The 19823-nt window shown below is 47.7% G+C and overlaps 1 protein-coding gene across 7 annotated transcripts in view; it reads left to right on the forward strand.

Moving 5' to 3' along the window:
- Positions 1-19823, forward strand: part of LOC119167780 (PHD finger protein 12) — a 381633-nt gene that overhangs the window by 105673 nt on the left and 256137 nt on the right. For all 7 annotated transcript variants that reach the window (XM_075891055.1, XM_075891049.1, XM_075891051.1 and 4 more), the window contains one exon: positions 13013-13339. In XM_075891055.1, coding sequence (XP_075747170.1) covers positions 13013-13339 — 327 coding nt within the window. The remainder of the gene's footprint in view (positions 1-13012; positions 13340-19823) is intronic.

Here is a 19823-nt window from a genome sequence, read left to right on the forward strand (position 1 = left end):
ATGTAGATGATTTTATTATTTTTATTGACTACTCGGGGGAAAATTTCCAAAGTGAGAGTACTAATGTGTTGAATGTATTTCGTGATGGTCTTAAGCTCCTTGAAGTGACAGTAGAATGGCCTAGCGACGGACGGATAAGGTTTTTAGATTTAAGTGTTTAGTGTTCCGACAACCAGCTCTGCTGGTGCTATGATCCGCGTGCTCAGAAAGCTTTACTCTTATTTCATTCCGGTCATTCCAAACTAATCAAGAGAGCCATCGCGGCGACGACTTGCCTCAAAAACGCATTGAACAAGTCATGTGCGCACCTTATGAAGCAGAGCTTCCATAATCAGATCACACGTTTGCAAGGATCGGGCTATCCAGATCATGTTTTAGTTTCAGTTGCGGAAAAAGAGTTGAAAAGGATTCATGGAAGTTCAAGCCAATCAAATGTTCATGTCGATTCACCGGCACAATCAAGATGCACGGCCATAATTCCATATGTTCACCAGCTGTCACATAACCTAAAGAAAGTGGCACTTCGGGACAATATTAGGGTGCTATTTTCAGTACGTGATAAACTTGGGAAATTGTGTGTGCTGACGAATCCATCGCGTGGGGAAAGGGTGTTGTGCACAAAAAGACACACACAGAAATTTGTGGAGTGCATTTCGTTCGTTATTTATCTTATTCTGTTCACATGTAGGAAAAAATATGTCGGCCAAATCAGTAGGTGTGTGAATGAGCGACTGAGAGAACACAATTGAGTGACTGAGAGAACACAATCGTCGGCCACCGACTATATCCGATAGTCTGAGTCTAGTGCATATCCGATAGTCTGAGTCTAGTCTAGTGCATGCGCGTGCGCTACCCACCCCACCAACTCTGATAATTTGCGATTCATTTTGTGTTTAGGACTTGTTCTCGCTCGCTTCGCTCTCGGCGTGTGCGAAAGCACGAAAACGGCTGTTAATTTGCGTGGAACGAATCATGAAATATCGAAGTTCGTGAGGCCACGCAAACTTGCCGGCGCAACAAAACGATTTTCTGACCACGGCGGCCGATTCTTTGAACACCGACGCGTGCACCGATTCAGGCAGCCATGCTTTGACTTCTGTGCGCGCAGGCACCCTTTCCAAGTTTTCTACGTGCGAGTTTCGCGGACCTTTCAAGCAAGCTACTCAACCTGCCTCCTTCCCGTGTGTTTTGGTTTTCAAGATCGCCGCATTCTCTCCCGCCGCATCCTCTCGCGCCGCATCCTCCCCTCTCTTTATCGCAACTTCTTGCCCTTCTCTGGCAAGTCTGCTCTTCTCTCTTGATCACAAACCCTTCGTCCGTCTCCACTGCTCCGCGACGCCCGTCACAATGGCTCGAATTAGTCTCGTTTTCTGACTGGAAACGGGCCCAGAGCTGTTCCACGCATTCTGGCATGTGTGTCACGTGTGCTCGTCTTGCTCGCTTTTCGTGTGCGTGCGTGGTCATGATGGCCGACGGGAGAACTAGCACGCTTTTTCCTGCCGCTCAACAAAACGTCGGAAGTGTGACCGCTTGGCTTGCACGTAATCCGCGCGTTAGGTGCCGCGTTGCGGAGCACTTGCTCATAGCTGTTGACCACCTGGCAGCCAACTTGCCACTTTGGGCGTCCCAGTATTCAGCTGTGCAGATGGTGAATATTTCGTGGGCGGCGGTGACGGCTACATGCACGCGAGAATGTTTTCGTGAGGCCGACTTCGTCGACGTTGGGCCCGATGCCGAGCCTGGAGCTTCCGAACTGCGGCGAGGATTTGTGGCAGCGCGTCGTCGACTCTGACCTGGGAGAGCGTGTGGGACATCTGTTGCAATGGTTTAATAACGGCCGATGATGATGCCGACGCTGCGGAACCGTGCACGGATTGCGACACTGTGAATGAAGTACGTGGCGAGAGCGATTTGGAGGAATCGGATTGAGAGAACGACAAAACTTTGGAGGCAGTCCCTCATGCAGCATAAGCCACGGGACTCTGCGAAGGAGCACCCTGCCGTTTTAAATGAACTTCAGACCGCCCTTATCGCTTCTGCTCTTCGAAACAAGCTTCTGCTCTCCGAAACGAACTTTTTGGGGCAAAACATTTTGTGTTTTCACTCGCAACTTTTTTTAAAAGCTGTGTTTCATTTACTATGAACTTCGAGGTACAGCGAACGGATGCCCCGTCACCCTCAGGTTCGTTGTAAGCTTGACTGTGTTGTCACGTGATTACGAAAAGATTACAACGTCCCTTCACAGGAACAGCAGCACTGGACGTCGAGCCGAACTGAACGTTAGACCACGAGCACAACAACCAGTCCTCTTCTTTTTCACAAAATGGCACATACTCGCATTAGCATGGCTCAATCTTGTTCTATGCCCATGGCAATATTTAGTGTTTTGATACAGTCTGCAAAAATGCAAAGAAATATTCTTTCATGCATGTATTGAAATGCCAACCTATGTGGATTGATGTGGCTCATGAAAAGAGGTAATGCTAGACAAAATAGCGAAGTTCATTGAACATCTGATTTATAGAGGGATCATTCACACCGCGACAATCCACCTGTATTGGAATACCTGTAGGCTTTTTTCACACACACAAAAAAGTCATTGAAAAAACTGTACAAGTTCACTTGAGTCTCACGAAAAACCAACCAATGCTTCATCACATGGCATGAGCAATGAGGCAGCACCTCGGTTCCGATTTTTTTTTCTCTTTGTGAATAGAAACATATGGTAGAACATTCATTCTCTTTATGTTGCTCCTGGGTCATTTTATCTTCAGAATGTATATTTGGAATTTCTTTTGTGTTGAATATTTTTGCATATATAGTGTTTATATATAGTGTTTTTGTAGTACTGCTTACGAGCTGGCAACCGAAAATTGCACACTTTTCACATTTTTGTTAATTCGAAAATATTTCTGTTGCTCTACTGCATATATTTTTGGAAAGAGCATTTCGTTGGGCATAATTTGGTTTGCAGCAATGCTGGCTGGTATACTTTTCATACTGGCAAAAGCTATTTTCCCGAGACATATGAAAAATAACCATTTTTGTGTGGTAAGGAAAACGTTACTTCAAAGTTCACTGATGCTACTCGAATGACCCCCCGTGTTTTTTCATGCTAGTTCAAAGCAAGAGGTTTCTCTTGTGTTTGAGCATTTGACGGTAGTTCCAACAAGTGCGGGGATGCTATTGTATGTATTCAAGTAGTGATAAAGATGGGCCAGCTCATTTGACATCTGCAAGGGTGCAACAACTGGGCCAATTGCTCAAATTTGATACAATTCCCCATTCTTGCGCCGAGCTGCGTAAAAACCATGAAATCTGCTGAAATTGTGCCATGCTGCGCCGAAATTCCTGACCAGCCTTGAAGTTTTCTCAGTTGCGTTAATTTCAGAGAGAAATGATGGCCACGTTGGCTATCTGCTCGCAGTTTCCGTCATCAATCAATCCAAGCGTTCAGACCCCAACCCTTGTGATGAGTGTAGTGCAACAGTGCTGTGTTATCGGTATAATGTTCTCATGCGGTGCTGTTGTGGTGGCGCGAGTGATGCAAAAGCGGATGTGCAACGCGATGGCGGCACCACACAATGGACACGTGCACAACGAAATGAAGGGTGACGTTGGCGGGGGACGGCACGTGGTGAGCGGATAAGGGAAATCAAACAAAAGAAAAACCAATGTAAGCTGACACTAAGACGCAAAAGAGGAAGAAGACGACGGGCTGGAACGCGGGGAGGGAGACCCGAGGAAGCGGTCGAACAACACGGTGCTGGTGCCAGGGTCCGCACTGTCGACCTCTGGTGAAAAGTACGAAGGGCCCGACAGCGTCGAAGGGTCTCCGCGACCAGTCGTTCACGGTTCCTGCTGCCGGCTGGTTCACCCGTCCCACCCAGGCGCCTGCTGCCTTCCTGCGTGCGACGCACGTGGACGAGGGGATCGCCGGCCGCCGTGCCAGGACCCTTACTCGGCGACGTCGCAGCGTACCTACCTCCTCGTCTGCCCCACGAGTGCCCGTGCCACCGTTTCACCATGTGCGCAACTACTATGCCACCCCAGCCACTGCAAGCATCTCAACGACCGGTGACTGTTTCTTATTCCTTCGAAACGTTCAACAAGTTTTTCTTTAGTCTCGTGATGTCGGTCAAAGTAGCTTTGTTGTGAACTTGGTCTAATCATTTCTTACATTTGCTTGTATATTTTTTCTCATCTTTCTTTTTTCCCGTGTGCTCTAAAGTTGAACTTTTTGGTATTGTTTGAAAATGGCTCCCCTTCTTCCCGGTCTGAGGCCTTGCCTTAAACGAGAACATTGAGTGCACAGAAACCTGCGTAACAAATTGGCATCCGTTACGACAGGACAAGTCAGGACGAAGCCATTTTCTCTATTTACATTACTAACGAGTCATCCCTATCAGTACGGCAGAATTTATATCGTCAGGCGAGCGTTTGGGGTCGCAGGGCGTGGAACTGAAGAAATGGTTAGATGAGCAATTCGAAAAGGCCCAGGAGGAGGCTAACAAAGCGCGTGAGGAACATGGTGTAGAGCACGAAGCTACCAAAACAGAGAATAAAGCTCAAACAGAGAGCACTGGAGCTACGCCTTAAAATAATTGAAGCTGGAAGTTTTGCCGAGTCGACTGCTCGAGTTCGTGAACCAGAGGGAACACGTCCATCGATCTTCAACCCTCACAGTTTGATTCCCATGTTCAACGAGAACCGGGATGATTTGGACGCTTATTTAAAGTGATTTGAGCTTGTTGATAATGGCCAGGAATGGCAAGAAGAGAAATGGGCCACTGTCCTGAGTCTATGGCTGGATGGTGAGGCGTTAAAAGTGTTTGGTAGTTTGTCGCCTCAGGACTCACTAAACTATGAATGTGCGAAAAAGGCTTTGCTTCGACGTTTTCGTTGTACTGCCTAGAGATATCAAGAGAAATTTCGTCGCAGTAAGCCCCTCGACAATGAGACAGCTAAGCAGTACGCTACTAGGCATTTCAGCTTTTTTGATCGATGGGTAGAGATGGCCGAGCAGGGCAAACCTTTTGATGCAGTGCGAGATTTTGTGGTCGCGGAACAGCTTTTAAATAATTGCCGCAGTCGTCTTTCACTGTTCCTTCGTGAGAGGAACTGCAAAACGGTCGATCATATAGCAGAGGCCGCGGACCACTTCATGGAAGCCCAACGGCAAAATAACCTACTTGTTTTTTGTGAGAAAGAGGAGAGTCGACAGAAGAACTTTGGCGAATGTGGCAATTCCCCAGTGAAATGTTTCGTGTGTGGCAAAGCAGGACATCAAGCGCCCGACTGTCGCACGAAAAACAGCCAGCCCTTTTGTGGTTTCTGCCGGAAAGTGGGTCACGACAATCAGTTCTGCAGACAAAAGGTGGTGGAGAAAAGGAAGGTACAGCTTGTCTCTCGTCACCAGTCGAGGTTCCAGGACAAGAGAGATCGAGGCGGTCCAGTCAACGCACAGGGCAAGCGTACGTGCATCAAGCTTTTGGCGACTACAACATGCCGGTCTTACCAGGGGAAATGTCTGGACAGAAGGTTTCAGTGCTACGGGACATGGGCAGCAACAGTCTGGTTGTACGCAAGTCTTTGGTCCCCGGTATAGCTCTGTTCGGCACCTAGGCGAAGCTTCTGCTCGCGGATGGGAGTACGATTAAAGCTCCAGAAGCAGAAGTCACCATTTCTTCATCCTATTTCACTAGTCCTGCCATTGTGAAATGTTTCGAAACCCTCTGTATAACGTCATAGTCAGTTATGAAGCATGAAAACTTCATTTAGTCATAGTCGGCAATGTACCCGGGGGACGTGACCACGCAGACACTGATCCTACGTGGAAAAATTTCACGAAAGGCACGGAAAGCGATTATGGATTCTTTAGACAAGAGCGCAAGCACACGTCGGTAAGCGCAAGCGATCCTGAGGTCGTGGGGGCAAAAGTTGTGAAGAAGCGCCACAAGAATGATCGGACCCCACTGAACGTGTCGACACAGGCGTTTCAGAAGAAGCAAGAAGATTCGAGTTTGGAAGCTTGTAGGAAGAAAACTGGCTGGACCATTGTTGGCGCGGGGTCCACAGCGCAGTCGTTTCACACCGACAAAAAAATCTTGCACCGTTCTTATCAATTCTGTCCAGAGAAGACGGTGGAGCAAGCCGTGGTCACCAGAAGTCTTCGAGACCAAGTGTTGATACTAGCTCGCGGAAATCCATTGCCTGGTCATCAGGGAATAAAGAAGACCACCGAAAGGATACTTAGTACATTTTACTAGCCCGGCATTCAAGCGGATACTCAAAAATTTGTCCGGTCATGTGACTCTTGTCAGCGGACCTTATCGAAGGAAAAGCTCGGCAAAGCTCCGCTCGGACGCATGCAACTAATCGAGTGTCCAGTTCAGTAATCATGAGCTGTGATTCGTCCTCCGAGTTACTTATCAAGGCAATGTCATCAACGAATCGCAGGTTACTAAGATACTCGCTATTAATTAACTCATATCCCTAACTCTTCCCAATATAGGGCCCTGAAAACCTTTTGTAAGCACGCAGTAAATACGGTAAATAGCATTGGGGATACAATCTCCGTAATGATGTTTACCGTATTTGAAGAAGGGTGCTCACATAAAAAGGGCAGCGAAAAAACTCGGGGGAAAAAAGGACAGAAGAGACAGCGCTGACTGACAACTGGAATTTTATTGCCATCACCTGTGCATATATGTATGCCTAAAATGTGATTGAGAGGAGGTTTAGAAGCAAGAAAAGAAGGCTGGTTTTAAGCAGCGGTAAACTGCAATCGCTAAAATCTTCAAAGTAACTCGTGCAAGCGCGATGAGTGAAATGCATCAGGCCATGAAAAGGCAAATGACACGGAACCTTCTCCTGCAGCTCTGCTTCAGATTCACTGCTAGTGGCGTTAATACCGAATACAAGAAGATTATTCTTGCGAATTTGATTCTTAAGCTTAACCAACTTAGAGTGATGATTGGTAATTGATCGCTGAATGAAATCTACAGACTCCATTATCGATTCACTTGCACCTTGCCAAGTCTGTAGTTGCTTTACATTTGCTTCTAAATTGTTCAGACACACTCCAAATGGGCTTAATAATGATTTTGTTGACTCTAAACATGCTCTAAAGCTTACAAGTTCGGCACGGATATCATTTTGTCCCTTCAAGAGCTTTAGAAACGTCTCATCAACAGTTGGTCCAGGGTTTTGCTCGACATCTCCACACTGCAATAACTTGCAAACAAAATAAAAGTCATACACAATACTTAGACATGTCCGTGGGCATGGCACAATGACAAGTAAAATTTCATCTCCAGTCCTATGATTCGAAAGGGAAAAACTAACCTATACAGAAAAAAAAAAAAAAAAACGTTTCGTGAGCGGCGTCTTTGCAGTCGCTTCGCTGTGCCCGCTGAAGGACCAACTGTGCAGCCCGTCTTTAAAAGGGTGATCCAACAATGAAGTCACGGACATGCATCGTTCCAAAGGGGGCGTATCGATCTCGTCCCAATTCATCGAAGGCAGTGGGCAGGAGCTAGCAGTGCCAAGCGTAGTCGGTGCAACTTCATTCTCGGTAGTGCAATATTCGGATAGCCCGGTGAGCATGAACAACACAGCCTGTACAGCAAAAAGAAGCTTTTTGTCAGCGGTATCTTTCCAGTCGCTTCGCCGTGCCCACTTAGGACCAGCTGTGCTGCCTGTCTTTAAAAGGGCGATTTAACAATGATGTCACGGACATGCATTGTTCCGAAGTGGGCGTATCCAGCTTGTCCGAATTCAATGAGGGCAATGGGTAGAAGCCAGCAGTGCCAAGTGTAGTCAGAGCAACTTCATTCCCGGTAGTGCCAGGTTCCGATAGCCCGGCGAGTATGAACAACACGGCCTGTACAGCGAAAAAGAAGCGTTTCGTTAGCGGCATCTTTCCAGCCGCTTCGCCGTGCCCACTCAAAAAATACATAGCAATCACTGAGATGCTGGTCAGATACTTTGTCCGGGAACCTGCACACATTCAAAGGGCGCAGTTAAGTACAGACTATTCTCTTGAAGTAGACATCTATCAGTTCAAGGAAAATTAGCAGGCTAGCTTAGCAAACACATTATTGGCCCAATAGCAAATATATGAAGGCGGAAAATTTGTAACCGCAAAAAAGCAGCGGTTGAACTATTGATTTTATTCTCAAGCAGTGCGCTTAAATTTAGGCATGTTAGAAGCATGAGATTTAGGCATGTTAGAAGCATAAAATGGGTTTCACCTCAAAGCTGTGCGTAATAATCAAATTGTGATTTTAGCAGCATCCCAAATTCCAATTTCATCCCAAAATACTCGCACAAAAGACACAGTGTAGTAAAAAAACGTTACCTCACATGTACCATTTCGAAAAGTTAATTCGAGCGTGAAAACTTGACATGATCACTCACACACGCACACACCCATGCATCAAACACACACAGCGCCCGAATAACTTTTCCAAATGCTCTACCAACTAGCCCAACAACAAGTTCTTTTAGAATCACATGTACCAGCTTACAAAAATGATATCACTTAGGTCAGTCGGTATCAGCAAGAAATCTAGAGGAAGCAATATCTTAGGCTTTTTTATTCCCAAACACTGCTAAGTTTTAGGATAGGAGATGCAAAAAAAGAAATGAGAAAGACAACGAAGCCCACAGAATTACAATTTACATGCAGCTGTATTCATAACCACTATATAATAGTTCTTTTTGCACATCTTACAGTGGTGTACATTGCTTATACTAGCATTCAGCATAGCTGAAGGTGTAAACTTGATAGCTGCAACGTGAAATTTTTCATCTTGACAGATGAACTAGATGCTTTATGAGCATCTATTGGCCAAAGGTACTATATTAAAAACTATTATGTCTCACAAAGTTTAATACTAAATCTTATGCTTGACATCACCTACGCTTTGAACAGACGAGTTTCGTTCTGTAAGGCTGCCTTTCAATGCGGTCTGGCTTTGAAAAAGCGGCTCAACTGCACAGTTGACTCTGCGATAATTTTGCCGACGAGATAGAGTCCGTTGTTTTCTTTTATCTAATCATGAAAGACTCAAGCGCGGAGCGAAAGATGACACTTACGTCTGTTGCTTACCACAGTTCTCACAGGAAAAAGCAGATCCCAAGTGAAATTCCAGAACCTACAAAGAAATACTACACGAAACTATGCAGCGAGCGTGAAATGTGGCTGTCGCAAGCTAGCTGAGCGAATCATTGGCCGCTTTGCGGTGGAGAGTGAGTCAGAGTCTTCTTTAGTACGCCGATTTCGTGCCCACATATAAGGTGGGCTGAAAACTAGGAAGGCCAAATCGGTTACCCCGATCATCCCATACATATATATTCTGGTAATTCGACGATGGATGTCTGAAACCACGCATGATATTTTCGAATTTTAAATACTATGCTCCCCATAATTTGTGACGTAGAACAGCTTCATCATTTAACCACTCTAAGCTTGATAATAAAAAAGTTAATTCAAATATTTTAAGGTAATATTCATTCCCGAAGGATCAAAGTCATGTCAAAGCGTTTCCGCTTTAGTCTAGAAAATGGCTGCCAAGACGATGGGCCTACCCTATAGCTGCTGTAGTTTTATAAGGAAAATATGTATTGCTTAAAAAAAAAAAACACCCTGCATATATGGCATGCAGTGATCGAGACTTCATCTGGAAACTCTACCAAATGTTCTAGAAAATATTGCTTAGTAATAGTTCTGAAAAAGACCTCACGTAGAGAGCGTTTTGTCAACATTTTCTGGAAAACTTCCTGTGAAAAACATTTATTTAACGTCGCATAATGTTACGGAGTCATGACGTAAACGAAGGAAGCAGACTCCACGTCAAAAAAGGAACTGTTTATTCGGGTTGAACTTGTGGCCACGCAAAAGGAAAGTAAGACACTGGCCCTGATAGCGGTGAACAGAGTGTCGCCCGTTGATCTACTGACAAGCGATGAAACGCGTCTGCATTTATACACTCTTCATCGAACATTCTAGCGTTATCCCTAGCAGTGACGTAGATTCCAGAATATTCTGAAAGGTTCACCAAGGGGGCGTAATTTTAACAAAATGATCTGCTACAGTCTCGAAGCTTCTTTAACACCGTAGGCGCGGTTTGCGCTAAACATAGTGTAACGGGACGATAACAAAACTTGAGGAAAGGAATGTGGCATCATCCCCCTCTGAAAAAGGCATCATCCCAATACTTTAACGGAAGATGAAAATACAAAAAGTAAAGAGCAAGCAATAAATTATGATAGAGCAATAACAACAACAAAAGACACTGTTTCAGTTCGTTAACGCGCATGAAACGGTTTGAGGTGCGCGATGAACGACTTCAGGTCGCGATCAGTGTCGTGGAGAGTTCGGGATGCTGTCGGGGACAACCTTGTAATCGAGTGGGCCGAGACGTCGAATTTCCCTGTATGGTCGAAAGTACCGTCGCAGAAGAAGACACCAACGCCAGCGACGAGCACCGAACAAGCCGCAGGCAGCAGGGTTTGCTTCTTAAGTATGGGCCTCTACATGACAAAGCTCGGAAGACCAAGGCCATGACCTCGGCCGGGGCAACGATGACGACTGCTGCGCCACAGCCCGCGATCGTGATCTAGCAGCCAAGGGAACCACCGATATTTCATTGGTGATCGCTCGAAGTTCTGGAGACCTGGCCAGAGACATACGACCGAGTGGCTTCTCTCAACCGCTGGTATGCGGAAGAAAAGCTCTGCCGCGTCTACTTTTATCTGGAAGACCTGGAAGACGTGGCAAGGACTTGGTTCAACAATCGGGAGTACTGCTCTTCAAACGTGCGATCTTTCCTGCGGTGCATTTCTGCAAATGATCATGAGCGTCGCTCGTAAAGAGAAGGCCGCTGCATTGCTAGAGACCCGGGTACAGCTGCCCAATGAAAATGTCACCATTTTCACTGAAGAAATGACCCACATCTTCCGCCACGCTGACCCCTACATCTTCGAGGAGAAGAAGGTCCGTCTGCTCATGTGAGGAGTCAAGCAAAAACTCTTCGCTGGGCTGATCAGGAACCCCCCAAAGATGGTCGCCGAATTCATTTCGAAAGCACCCACGATAGAGAAGACGCTCGAGATGCGAACATGGCAATACAAACGTAGATTCTCGTCTTTAATCTACGCCGACATCTAAGCACTGGGAACCGCAGACTTGCGTGAGACGATCCGAGCAATCGTGCAAGAAGAGCTGCAAAAATTGCATCCTTCAGCGCAGCCTCGTGTGGACTCCATCGCGGATGTCGTACGCCATGAGATCCAGCAATCGCTGGGTGTTTTTCAACCTGGAGAACCGCAGCAGCAAGTAATGAGCTAGGCTCCTGCAGCTGGCCGTCACGTCCCTCCTCCACGCCCACGCCAGGACGCCGCCCTGTCGCACTCCTGTCGCCAGACGCCAACGCCGCCACCACCACCACAGACATCCTGCCAGCGGGACAGCGCAGCGCACCCAGGAAAACCTCGATGCGCTGTACCTCTCACCGTGACATCTGTGACACGACCGTGACACGACCCCGTGACATCTGGTGAAGGTGCTGGGTATCGATCCCAGTACCTGAGGTGCGCTCGGTGAGAGGTACTGGGATTGATACCGAGCACCTTCACCAGATGTCACGGGGTCGTGAAGTCAACGAAGGGAGCAGACTCCACGTAAAAAAAAAAAAAAAAAAGTTCATTCGGGCTGAACTTGTAACCACGCAAAAGGAAAGTAAGACACTGGCACTGAAAGCGACAAACAGAGCATCGCCCGTCGGTCAACTGACAAGCAGCAAAGCGTGTCGTCATTTATACACTCGTCATCGAACATTCTAGCGTTATTGCTAGCGGTGGTTTAGGTTCCAGAATAATCTGGAAGCTTCACGAAGAGAGCGTAATCTTAACAAAATGATCTACTACAGTCTTGAAGGTTCTCTAACACCGTAGGCGTGGCTTGCGCTGAACATATGGTAATTGGACGATAACAAAGCTTGAGGAAAGAAATGTGGCAATACCTAGATGTTTGCATACCTTTCTATTCATTTGGAGAAGTTTTTACGACGTTTTGTGTTTTTGGGGATATCGGTTGCATAAATAACTAAAGCCTGTGGGAGTAGTTGATGGGACAATAAAGCGCAACCACTCATCGCCAGTAATACGAAGACGGGCTACCAACTGGGGTATGTAGACACATTAAACTGAAACTGGTTGGCAAGACGTTTCAACTCGGTAGTGTTACAGTGAACATCCTAAGAAAAGCCGTCTGTGTAAAAAGTTGAAAAAAAAAAAAAAAACCGCATTTTTCGTTCATTTATTTCCAGAAAAGCTTTGATGATTCGAGTTGATGATAACATTGAAACCATATGGGGGATGTGAATTTTCTGTTACATCAGAAATTTCGCAAAATCGGGTTTTGTAAGATTTCATTTTAACTGTATGCAGGCTTGACTGCTATAAGATTTCTTGGCCATGAGGTATACAGACTACAAGACCTCTCCCACCGCTGGCTTTTGCTTTTGCCTTTACTCTGAGGAGCCCTGTCACCCATCTGCATGGTGCCAATATTATTTACAATCTACCATGTTATCTTAAACCTCAACTCATGATACTGCCATACTGTAGGGCTGCTCATGCATACTGCTTTGTTTGTGTGATATATTGTGTCGCTTATGCCACTCCCCGATTTGCTATGCAAATCTCTCTGATTTTAGTGTTGCCAGCTTGGCAGGTTCAAAAAAAGAAAGCAATTTTCGAGAAAGGCCAGAGATTTTTGCATATGCAAAATTCTTCCTATGGGTTTTCTACAAGCTGGTCTGGCTTTCCTTCTTCTGGTGTGATGCAAAAGTAAAACTGGTGTGATCTTATAGCAAAATATATTAGTTTGGAAAGTGAACTGTTCTTTTGCCCTCGTGGTAAATGATTGGTGCGAATGCTTTTTCGAAGTGCTCGTCTTTATCTTAATGGGCCTGTTCTGATGCCGTGCACGTTTCGATTGTAGGAGGAGAAGCTGCTCAATTCAGTGAGCTTGACAGAGCGAGTGCGCCTGTGGGACCGGTTCGGAGGAGGCAGCCGGCTGAACCAAGATGCAGTGAAGCTGGCGTTTCTCACGCGTGCCCATCGGTTGCATCCGCCCTTCCGCCTGAAACGCCAGCGGCCTCGGCTGTATCGTGCCCACATCCCGCGTGTCGTGCGCGATCACTATCGCCGTCGGCCACCGCCTCTGTCCCTCTCCTCGACTCCCAAGTCGCAGCAGGACGAGCAGGAGCTCTGGCTGGCTTCTCTGGTAGCTCTGCAACTGGCCCTGGCTGCACGCACTGCCAAAGGGGTAGGTCTCTTTGAGCTGCCTTTGTACTGGTAGTACAGCATAGGCCGCTTATAATAGAGTCGCGGTGGTCACAAATATCTTCATTATAAGCGGCAGAATGCTTCAGTTCATTTACTGGTCATGAAGGTTTTCTAAGGGAGAGCTTCGTGCGCTGCATCCTTGCCGGGGTCATCAGGCAGACACTGGCTATATCACGTGTTTTTATGGCATGTTTGGTGTTGTGTGTGTTGTACATCAAGATCGAAAAAGATGCTGAGCATAAGCTATGTGCGGGCGCGTTGATTCGGTTAAAAGGGAAAGGACAAAAGTGTATTTCCAACTGCCTAGAAGCGAACGGCCGGTCCACGACAAGAAACTGGCAGTTTCACATTTGATCACCCCCACTAGTGTGTGTGGGCGAAAAGCACTTTGATGAGAGTGAGATCTTTCGCATAAACCAGCGGCTAATCGGAGGAGTTGTTGTGAAGATGCCAGATGATGATCTGAAACTTTTGCTGGACGCTCTGCTGAAGATATCTCACGGCCTCCCGGCATATTTGTCTAGTGCAAAAAGGTCCAGAGCTCGCCAGCATACAAAGCGTCACTGAGAACTGTCAGCTGAGCTGGAGACAGTTGAGGCAGTATCGACACTGTACATGAGTCCCTTTGGCATAGCTGCCCTTGGATGATGACACAGTTAATGAAGGTGAGCATACTGGCCGCCTCTTCCTTGTTGCATGTCAGTGATAAAGAAGCTGAATGAATGAAAGGCTTACCATTTCCTTCTATACAGGCACTGAGATGACCAAGAGTGTCGAGGTAAAATGTGAAACAGACGGAGCTACATGCAGATCCTCACAGCTAGAAGAATTCAAAGCACACATTCGTTGCTTGAAGCAGAGACTTTCGCTCTACCATTTCAAGCTTGCTAGGGTGGTGGTGCTGGTTGAGATGCAGAAAAAAAAATCTGTAGAAAACTTGCACAATCTGGAAAAGCGTAAAAAGTTAATATTGGATATAAATGCGTCATGAGCACGAGAAGGTAAATTTTGTGCCGCTGGTGTGGGACGCAGTCGGTCAATTTTAATGTTTGAGTAGACATGTAAGGCTTTCGCCTTGACAGTAAAAACAGTAAAAGACAGGAAAAGCTCAGCATGAGTAAGCTACACTGCAGAGTAAAAGACTAGGAAACTACATCGCATGACCAACTGAACTTTAAACGTACTACGGCACCGTAGTGATAAATCAATGCAAAGCAAAACACGAAGGTCGTGTAAAGTATAGCTTGATCCTATTCAACTGCTGAATTCAGAGCACTGATTCGTTCAAACTGGGTGTTGGTTTGATAAATAGGAGTCTATTTTAAGATATATTTGTATAGAAATACTGAATGTATATATAGCCTGAAAGATTGGATATACGCTGTCAATAGTTGCAAGCACTGCACTTCTGTGACGCTTTAAGATCTGCCAGGGTCCTTGAAGAGCTCTGGATCGTCCAGAAGTGCTCACTAAATGCTTCAGGAAAAAAAAAAACAAGCATGCTTTTATAGAGGTAGCATATCTTACAGTGGGAGCAGCATATGTTTGTTGCCATCAAATTTTCTAGTTTCAAGGCCCCATATGATGCTAAATTTTACTGTATTACAGCCTCCCCGAATTTTCTTGAAGGTAACATCGCTCTGAAGATGTAATCAGCCTTCAAAGGTACATTTAATCATGTTTTGCAGTTCCAACGCATGCCATACCATTGTAGTGCCAGGGCCACTCCGATGCCCCGGTGCGGAGGGCACCCCTATTGGTTGCTCCTGTCCCTATGCCAAACTTTTGCCGATGCTTCATGTCCAGTAAAAATATTGGACTCTGTAATTGGTACTGCACAATAACTAAGACATCCATTTTTGGTCGTTGCAGTTGCGAAAAACATGCTGAGCGAGGAGCCTCGCACTTCTAGCAGTTGAAACATGCGATTTGTGGTACTTACAGCCAATTTAAATTCCTGAATCTTACAAATATTTAATGTCCAAAAATCCACATTGCCAACAAAACAGACATGAACGAAGGGATCTAACAAAAGAAAGCACCATCGCGGAAATTTGCCGACTGCTTCCTCACAACGCCTCACTTATGCACATTACACAGAAACTATGTCAAATCACGTCCAAAATTTTGCGCACTAAAAGACACTGATCATTCTGTTTATTAGACGTGTACCTAATTTCAAGACACCGCAATCTCAAACTACCATTGAAGTGCTACACGGCCACCCTTGTTTTCATTAACAACATGTATCCCTTCCCATCAAGCACCCATTGCAAAGAGTTTTAACGATTCCGTACCAAGCTGCAACTTATATTGCATGTGTCTGCTACCGAAATGCAACCAATGCAGATTAGGTCTAGCCTGCCGTTTGGCATGTTGTCGCGGGAAGTTTGTCCAAGACATGAAAATTGGGCGTTGAGAAGTTCGCAATAAAGCACTGAACTAATTGCAGTGTGCACGATACGAAGTTTGCATTGGCAACCTGGAGACTAACGACAAAAGGCCGCCAAGCTTATGTAAGCCCGCGACCTGGTAGCAAAGGTTAAAGCTGGGGTCATAAAGCCGTAAAAGTTTTAAATTATCGGATGCGATATCAGTAGCAAGCCCAATAAGGATGATGCTTTTCTTGATAAGAAACTATAAACATACTGTAGCGCCTCAATGCGCCGCTCGTCAAGGAAGAAGAAGTTGGCATTTGGGCCGCGCGGCGGGTGCAGCGGAATAATAATAATAAAAAAAATCAGTTCGAAAACTGAACGCTGTCAGGGCGGGATCTTTCCCGTGTTAGCTCCGACAGTTAATGGTGACCCGATAAAGAACACAGAGCCCCGATCATCCCGCATGGATCCCGCCGGCTCTGCCACCAATCCTACTGGTCCTGACGCCCAAGAAGACGCCAGACCTAGCGGTGCTGCAGTCGCTGCGATTCAACATGTCAACCTGCCACCATTTTGGCCCAACAGCCCCAGCACATGGTTTTTTGCAGGTCGAGGCGCACTTCCGTCTACGACAAATCACCAGCCAACAGACCAGGCACTGGCATCTGGTATCCTGCTTACCTCAGGACGTAGCCGACGACTTAGTCGATATTTTAGTGTCGCCGCACCCGAGCCATCTCTACGACACGTTGAAGACAGCTATCATTTCCCGCAAGTCTGAGTCCGAACACAGCAGACTCCAACAGCTCATCACGGCTACAGAGCTCGGTGACCGTCGCCCATCACAGCTCCTGCGACGCATGCACCAGCTCCTTGGCGGCCCCTCCGCCCCTCAAGAGGAGAAGCTGTTACGTGAGTTGTTCCTCCAGCGCTTACCGCAGAGCATGGTCCCGGTCCTCGTAGCTGCAGGAGATGTCCCAGTAGACACACTCGCTGAAATAGCTGACCGAGTGGCGGACTACTCGCGGGCACATAGCCTCAACGCCGTTACCACACCGCCACCAGCCATCGCTGCAGACCCGGCGCTCGCGAGCATCGAGAACCGTTCGGACGCCCTTGTCAGGCGCCTCGATGACTTTGTACCTGCGCATTGTCGACCGTCATCCAGGTTCCAGATACACAGTCGCTCCTCGACGCCCCCTCCTCGACGCCCCAACTTCGGCCACCCGACGCGCCGCGAGACGTTTCATCCTCAACCGTGTGCTGGTACCACCGCCGATTCGGTGCCTCTGCTCGCAAGTACACTCGCCCGTGCTCCTGGTCGGGAAATGCGACGACTGGCCACTGACGGCGGCAAGTGGTACTGGTCGAAAGTCATGCCGCCTTTTCTATGTTTCGGATAAGATCACAGGCGCTTGCTTCCTAGTCGACACAGGACCCCAGGTTAGCGTCATCCCGGCCTCATGTGCAGAACGCTGTCGCAACGAGCACACCTGCCCACTCTAAGCGATAAACAATTCCGCCATTCGCACATACGGCCAACGCTCTCTTACACTGGACCTTGGACTACGCCGTACGTTCCGCTGGATTTTCATCCTTGCTGACGTCTCGCAAGCTGTTCTTGGAGCTGACTTCCTCAGTTTTTTCAACCTTGCTGTGGACATGCATCCTCATCGCCTCATTGATCTCAACACCCGCCTCTCCATCAACGGTGTACTCTGTACTTCCTCGTCAACGGGACTGCGAGCTCTCACACCTGCTTCGCCGTATGCAAAAATACTCGACGACTTTCCCAGCATCACGAAGGTGCACACCAGAGAGTCACCGGTGAAGCATTTCATCACTCACCACGTTGTGACCACTGGACCTCCCGTTTTTACAAGTTCCCCTTCGACTATCTGGAGAACGCCTCGCCATCGCCCGCCGTGAGTTTGAGCACATGCTTGAACTCGGCATTGTGCGGCCTTCCTCCAGCAACTGGGCGTCGCCACTCCACATGGTGCCGAAGAAAGATCCTGGCGACTAGAGACCATGTGGGGATTACCGTGCTCTCAATGCCCACACCTTACCAGACCGCTATCCACTTCCTCACATACAGGATTTCACATCAAATTTGGCTGGGTGCACAATCTTCTCTAAGATTGACTTAGTGAAGGCTCACCATCAGATTCCTGTAGAACCCGCCGACATTCTGAAGACGGCTATCACCACCCCATTCGGTCTGTTTGAATATGTGAGGATGCCTTTTGGATTGTGCAACTCTGCACAGACTTTTCAGTGCACTATCAACGAGGTCACGCGAGGTCTCGATTTCGTATTTGCCTACCTTGATGACCTCCTTGTAGCAAGCTCATCCGGCCCTGAGCATGAAGCCCACCTGCGCACCCTGTTCCACCAACTGGATGATTACGGCCTCGTAATTAATCCCAATAAGTGCCTCTTCGGCGTCGCTACAATAGAGTTCCTAGGCCACCTTGTCACTCCAAAGGGTATCCAACCACTCGCCAGCAAAGTGAAGGCTATTCAAGACTTTCCACCCCTGAAGAGACTCCGAGAATTTCTGGGCCTACTAAACTTCCATTGCCGCTTTCTTCCAAAGTGCGCCACATTCCTAAAGCCCTTGACCGACCTACTGGCTAAAAAGAAAGACCCGGCTGCGCCACTGGAGTGGCCCAAGGACGCTGCATCTGCCTTCGGCACTGCCAAGAAGGCTCTGGCAGACGCTACCACGCTCATACATCTCGTCGATGATGCCCCAATTCGTCTCATCACCGATGCATCAAGTGTGGCAGTTGGCGCCGTTCTCGAGCAGCACGTATCCGGTTGGCAGCCCCTTGGGTTTTTCTCGCAAAAACTGAAGCCACCAGAGACAAAATACAGTAGATTTGCCCGAGAACTCCTCGCGGTATACCTCGCCATCAAACATTTTCGTCATTTATTGGAGGGCCGGGACTTTTACGTCGTTACAGACCACAAGCCCCTGACGTTTGCCTTCCATCGCAATCACAGCAATTATACTGCACGGGAGGTCCGTCAACTATGCTTTATTTCCGAGTTCACTGTGGATCTCAGACACGTACATGGGCCGGAAAATGCTGCTGCTGATGCACTATCCCGCATCGATGCCTTCTCGACCCAGCCACCACTAGACATGGAAGAGCTAGCAGCTGCCCAAAGCAACGATCCTGAGCTGCATCGTCTTTGCTCTTCATCCACGTCTCTATCGTTCACGGAGTGCCCGCTTCCATTTTCTACCTCATTAATAACGTGCGAAACGTCTACTGGTGTCCCTCGGCCCTTCGTGCCTTCAGCTTTTCGTCGTGCAATTTTTGATCAATTGCACAGCATGAGGCATCCTGGTATTCGTGCGACCCAGAAGCTAGTCACATCTCGTTTTCTTTGGCCAAGCATCAATGCTGATGTCCGACGCTGGGCGCGAACCTGCCTTGAGTGCGAGCGCGTTAAAGTTCACCGTCACACTGTCACGGCAACATCCCCGTTTCGGTCTCCAGACGCAAGGTTTTCTCACGTCCATCTCGACATCGTCGGTCCTCTTCCGTCATCGCAAGGAGCCTGTTACCTGCTGACATGTGTGGATCGCTTCACCAGATGGCGGAAGCGTTTCCTATTTCCGACATTACAGCACCAACAGTTGCCAAGGCTTTCACAAACGGCTGGGTGTCGCGCTTTGGATGCCCTTCTGTCGTCACCACTGATCGCGGTCGTCAGTTTCAATCGGCCCTTTTCACCGCACTTGCCAATATCCTGGGCATTCGACACATCCACACAACTGCCTACCATCCTTCCGCCAATGGCATGGTCGAACGGCTTCATCGACAACTGAAAGCTGCCCTCATTGCTCACCAGCCAAGGGAACGTTGGCTCGACCACCTCCCCTTCGTACTTCTGGGCATCCGATCAGCATTGAAAGTGGATCTCGGCTGCTCATCAGCCGAACTAGTCTATGGCGTTTCCCTGCGTGTTCCAGGAGAATTCTTCGAGCCATCATCGCCACCCTCCACTCACGATGCCTCCACGTACATTCGAGAGCTGCGCACCACGTTTCGGGACCTTGCTTCTGTGATT

Source organism: Rhipicephalus microplus, chromosome 3 (assembly GCF_043290135.1).
Source record: "Rhipicephalus microplus isolate Deutch F79 chromosome 3, USDA_Rmic, whole genome shotgun sequence".
Classification (NCBI taxonomy): Eukaryota; Metazoa; Arthropoda; class Arachnida; order Ixodida; family Ixodidae; genus Rhipicephalus; species Rhipicephalus microplus.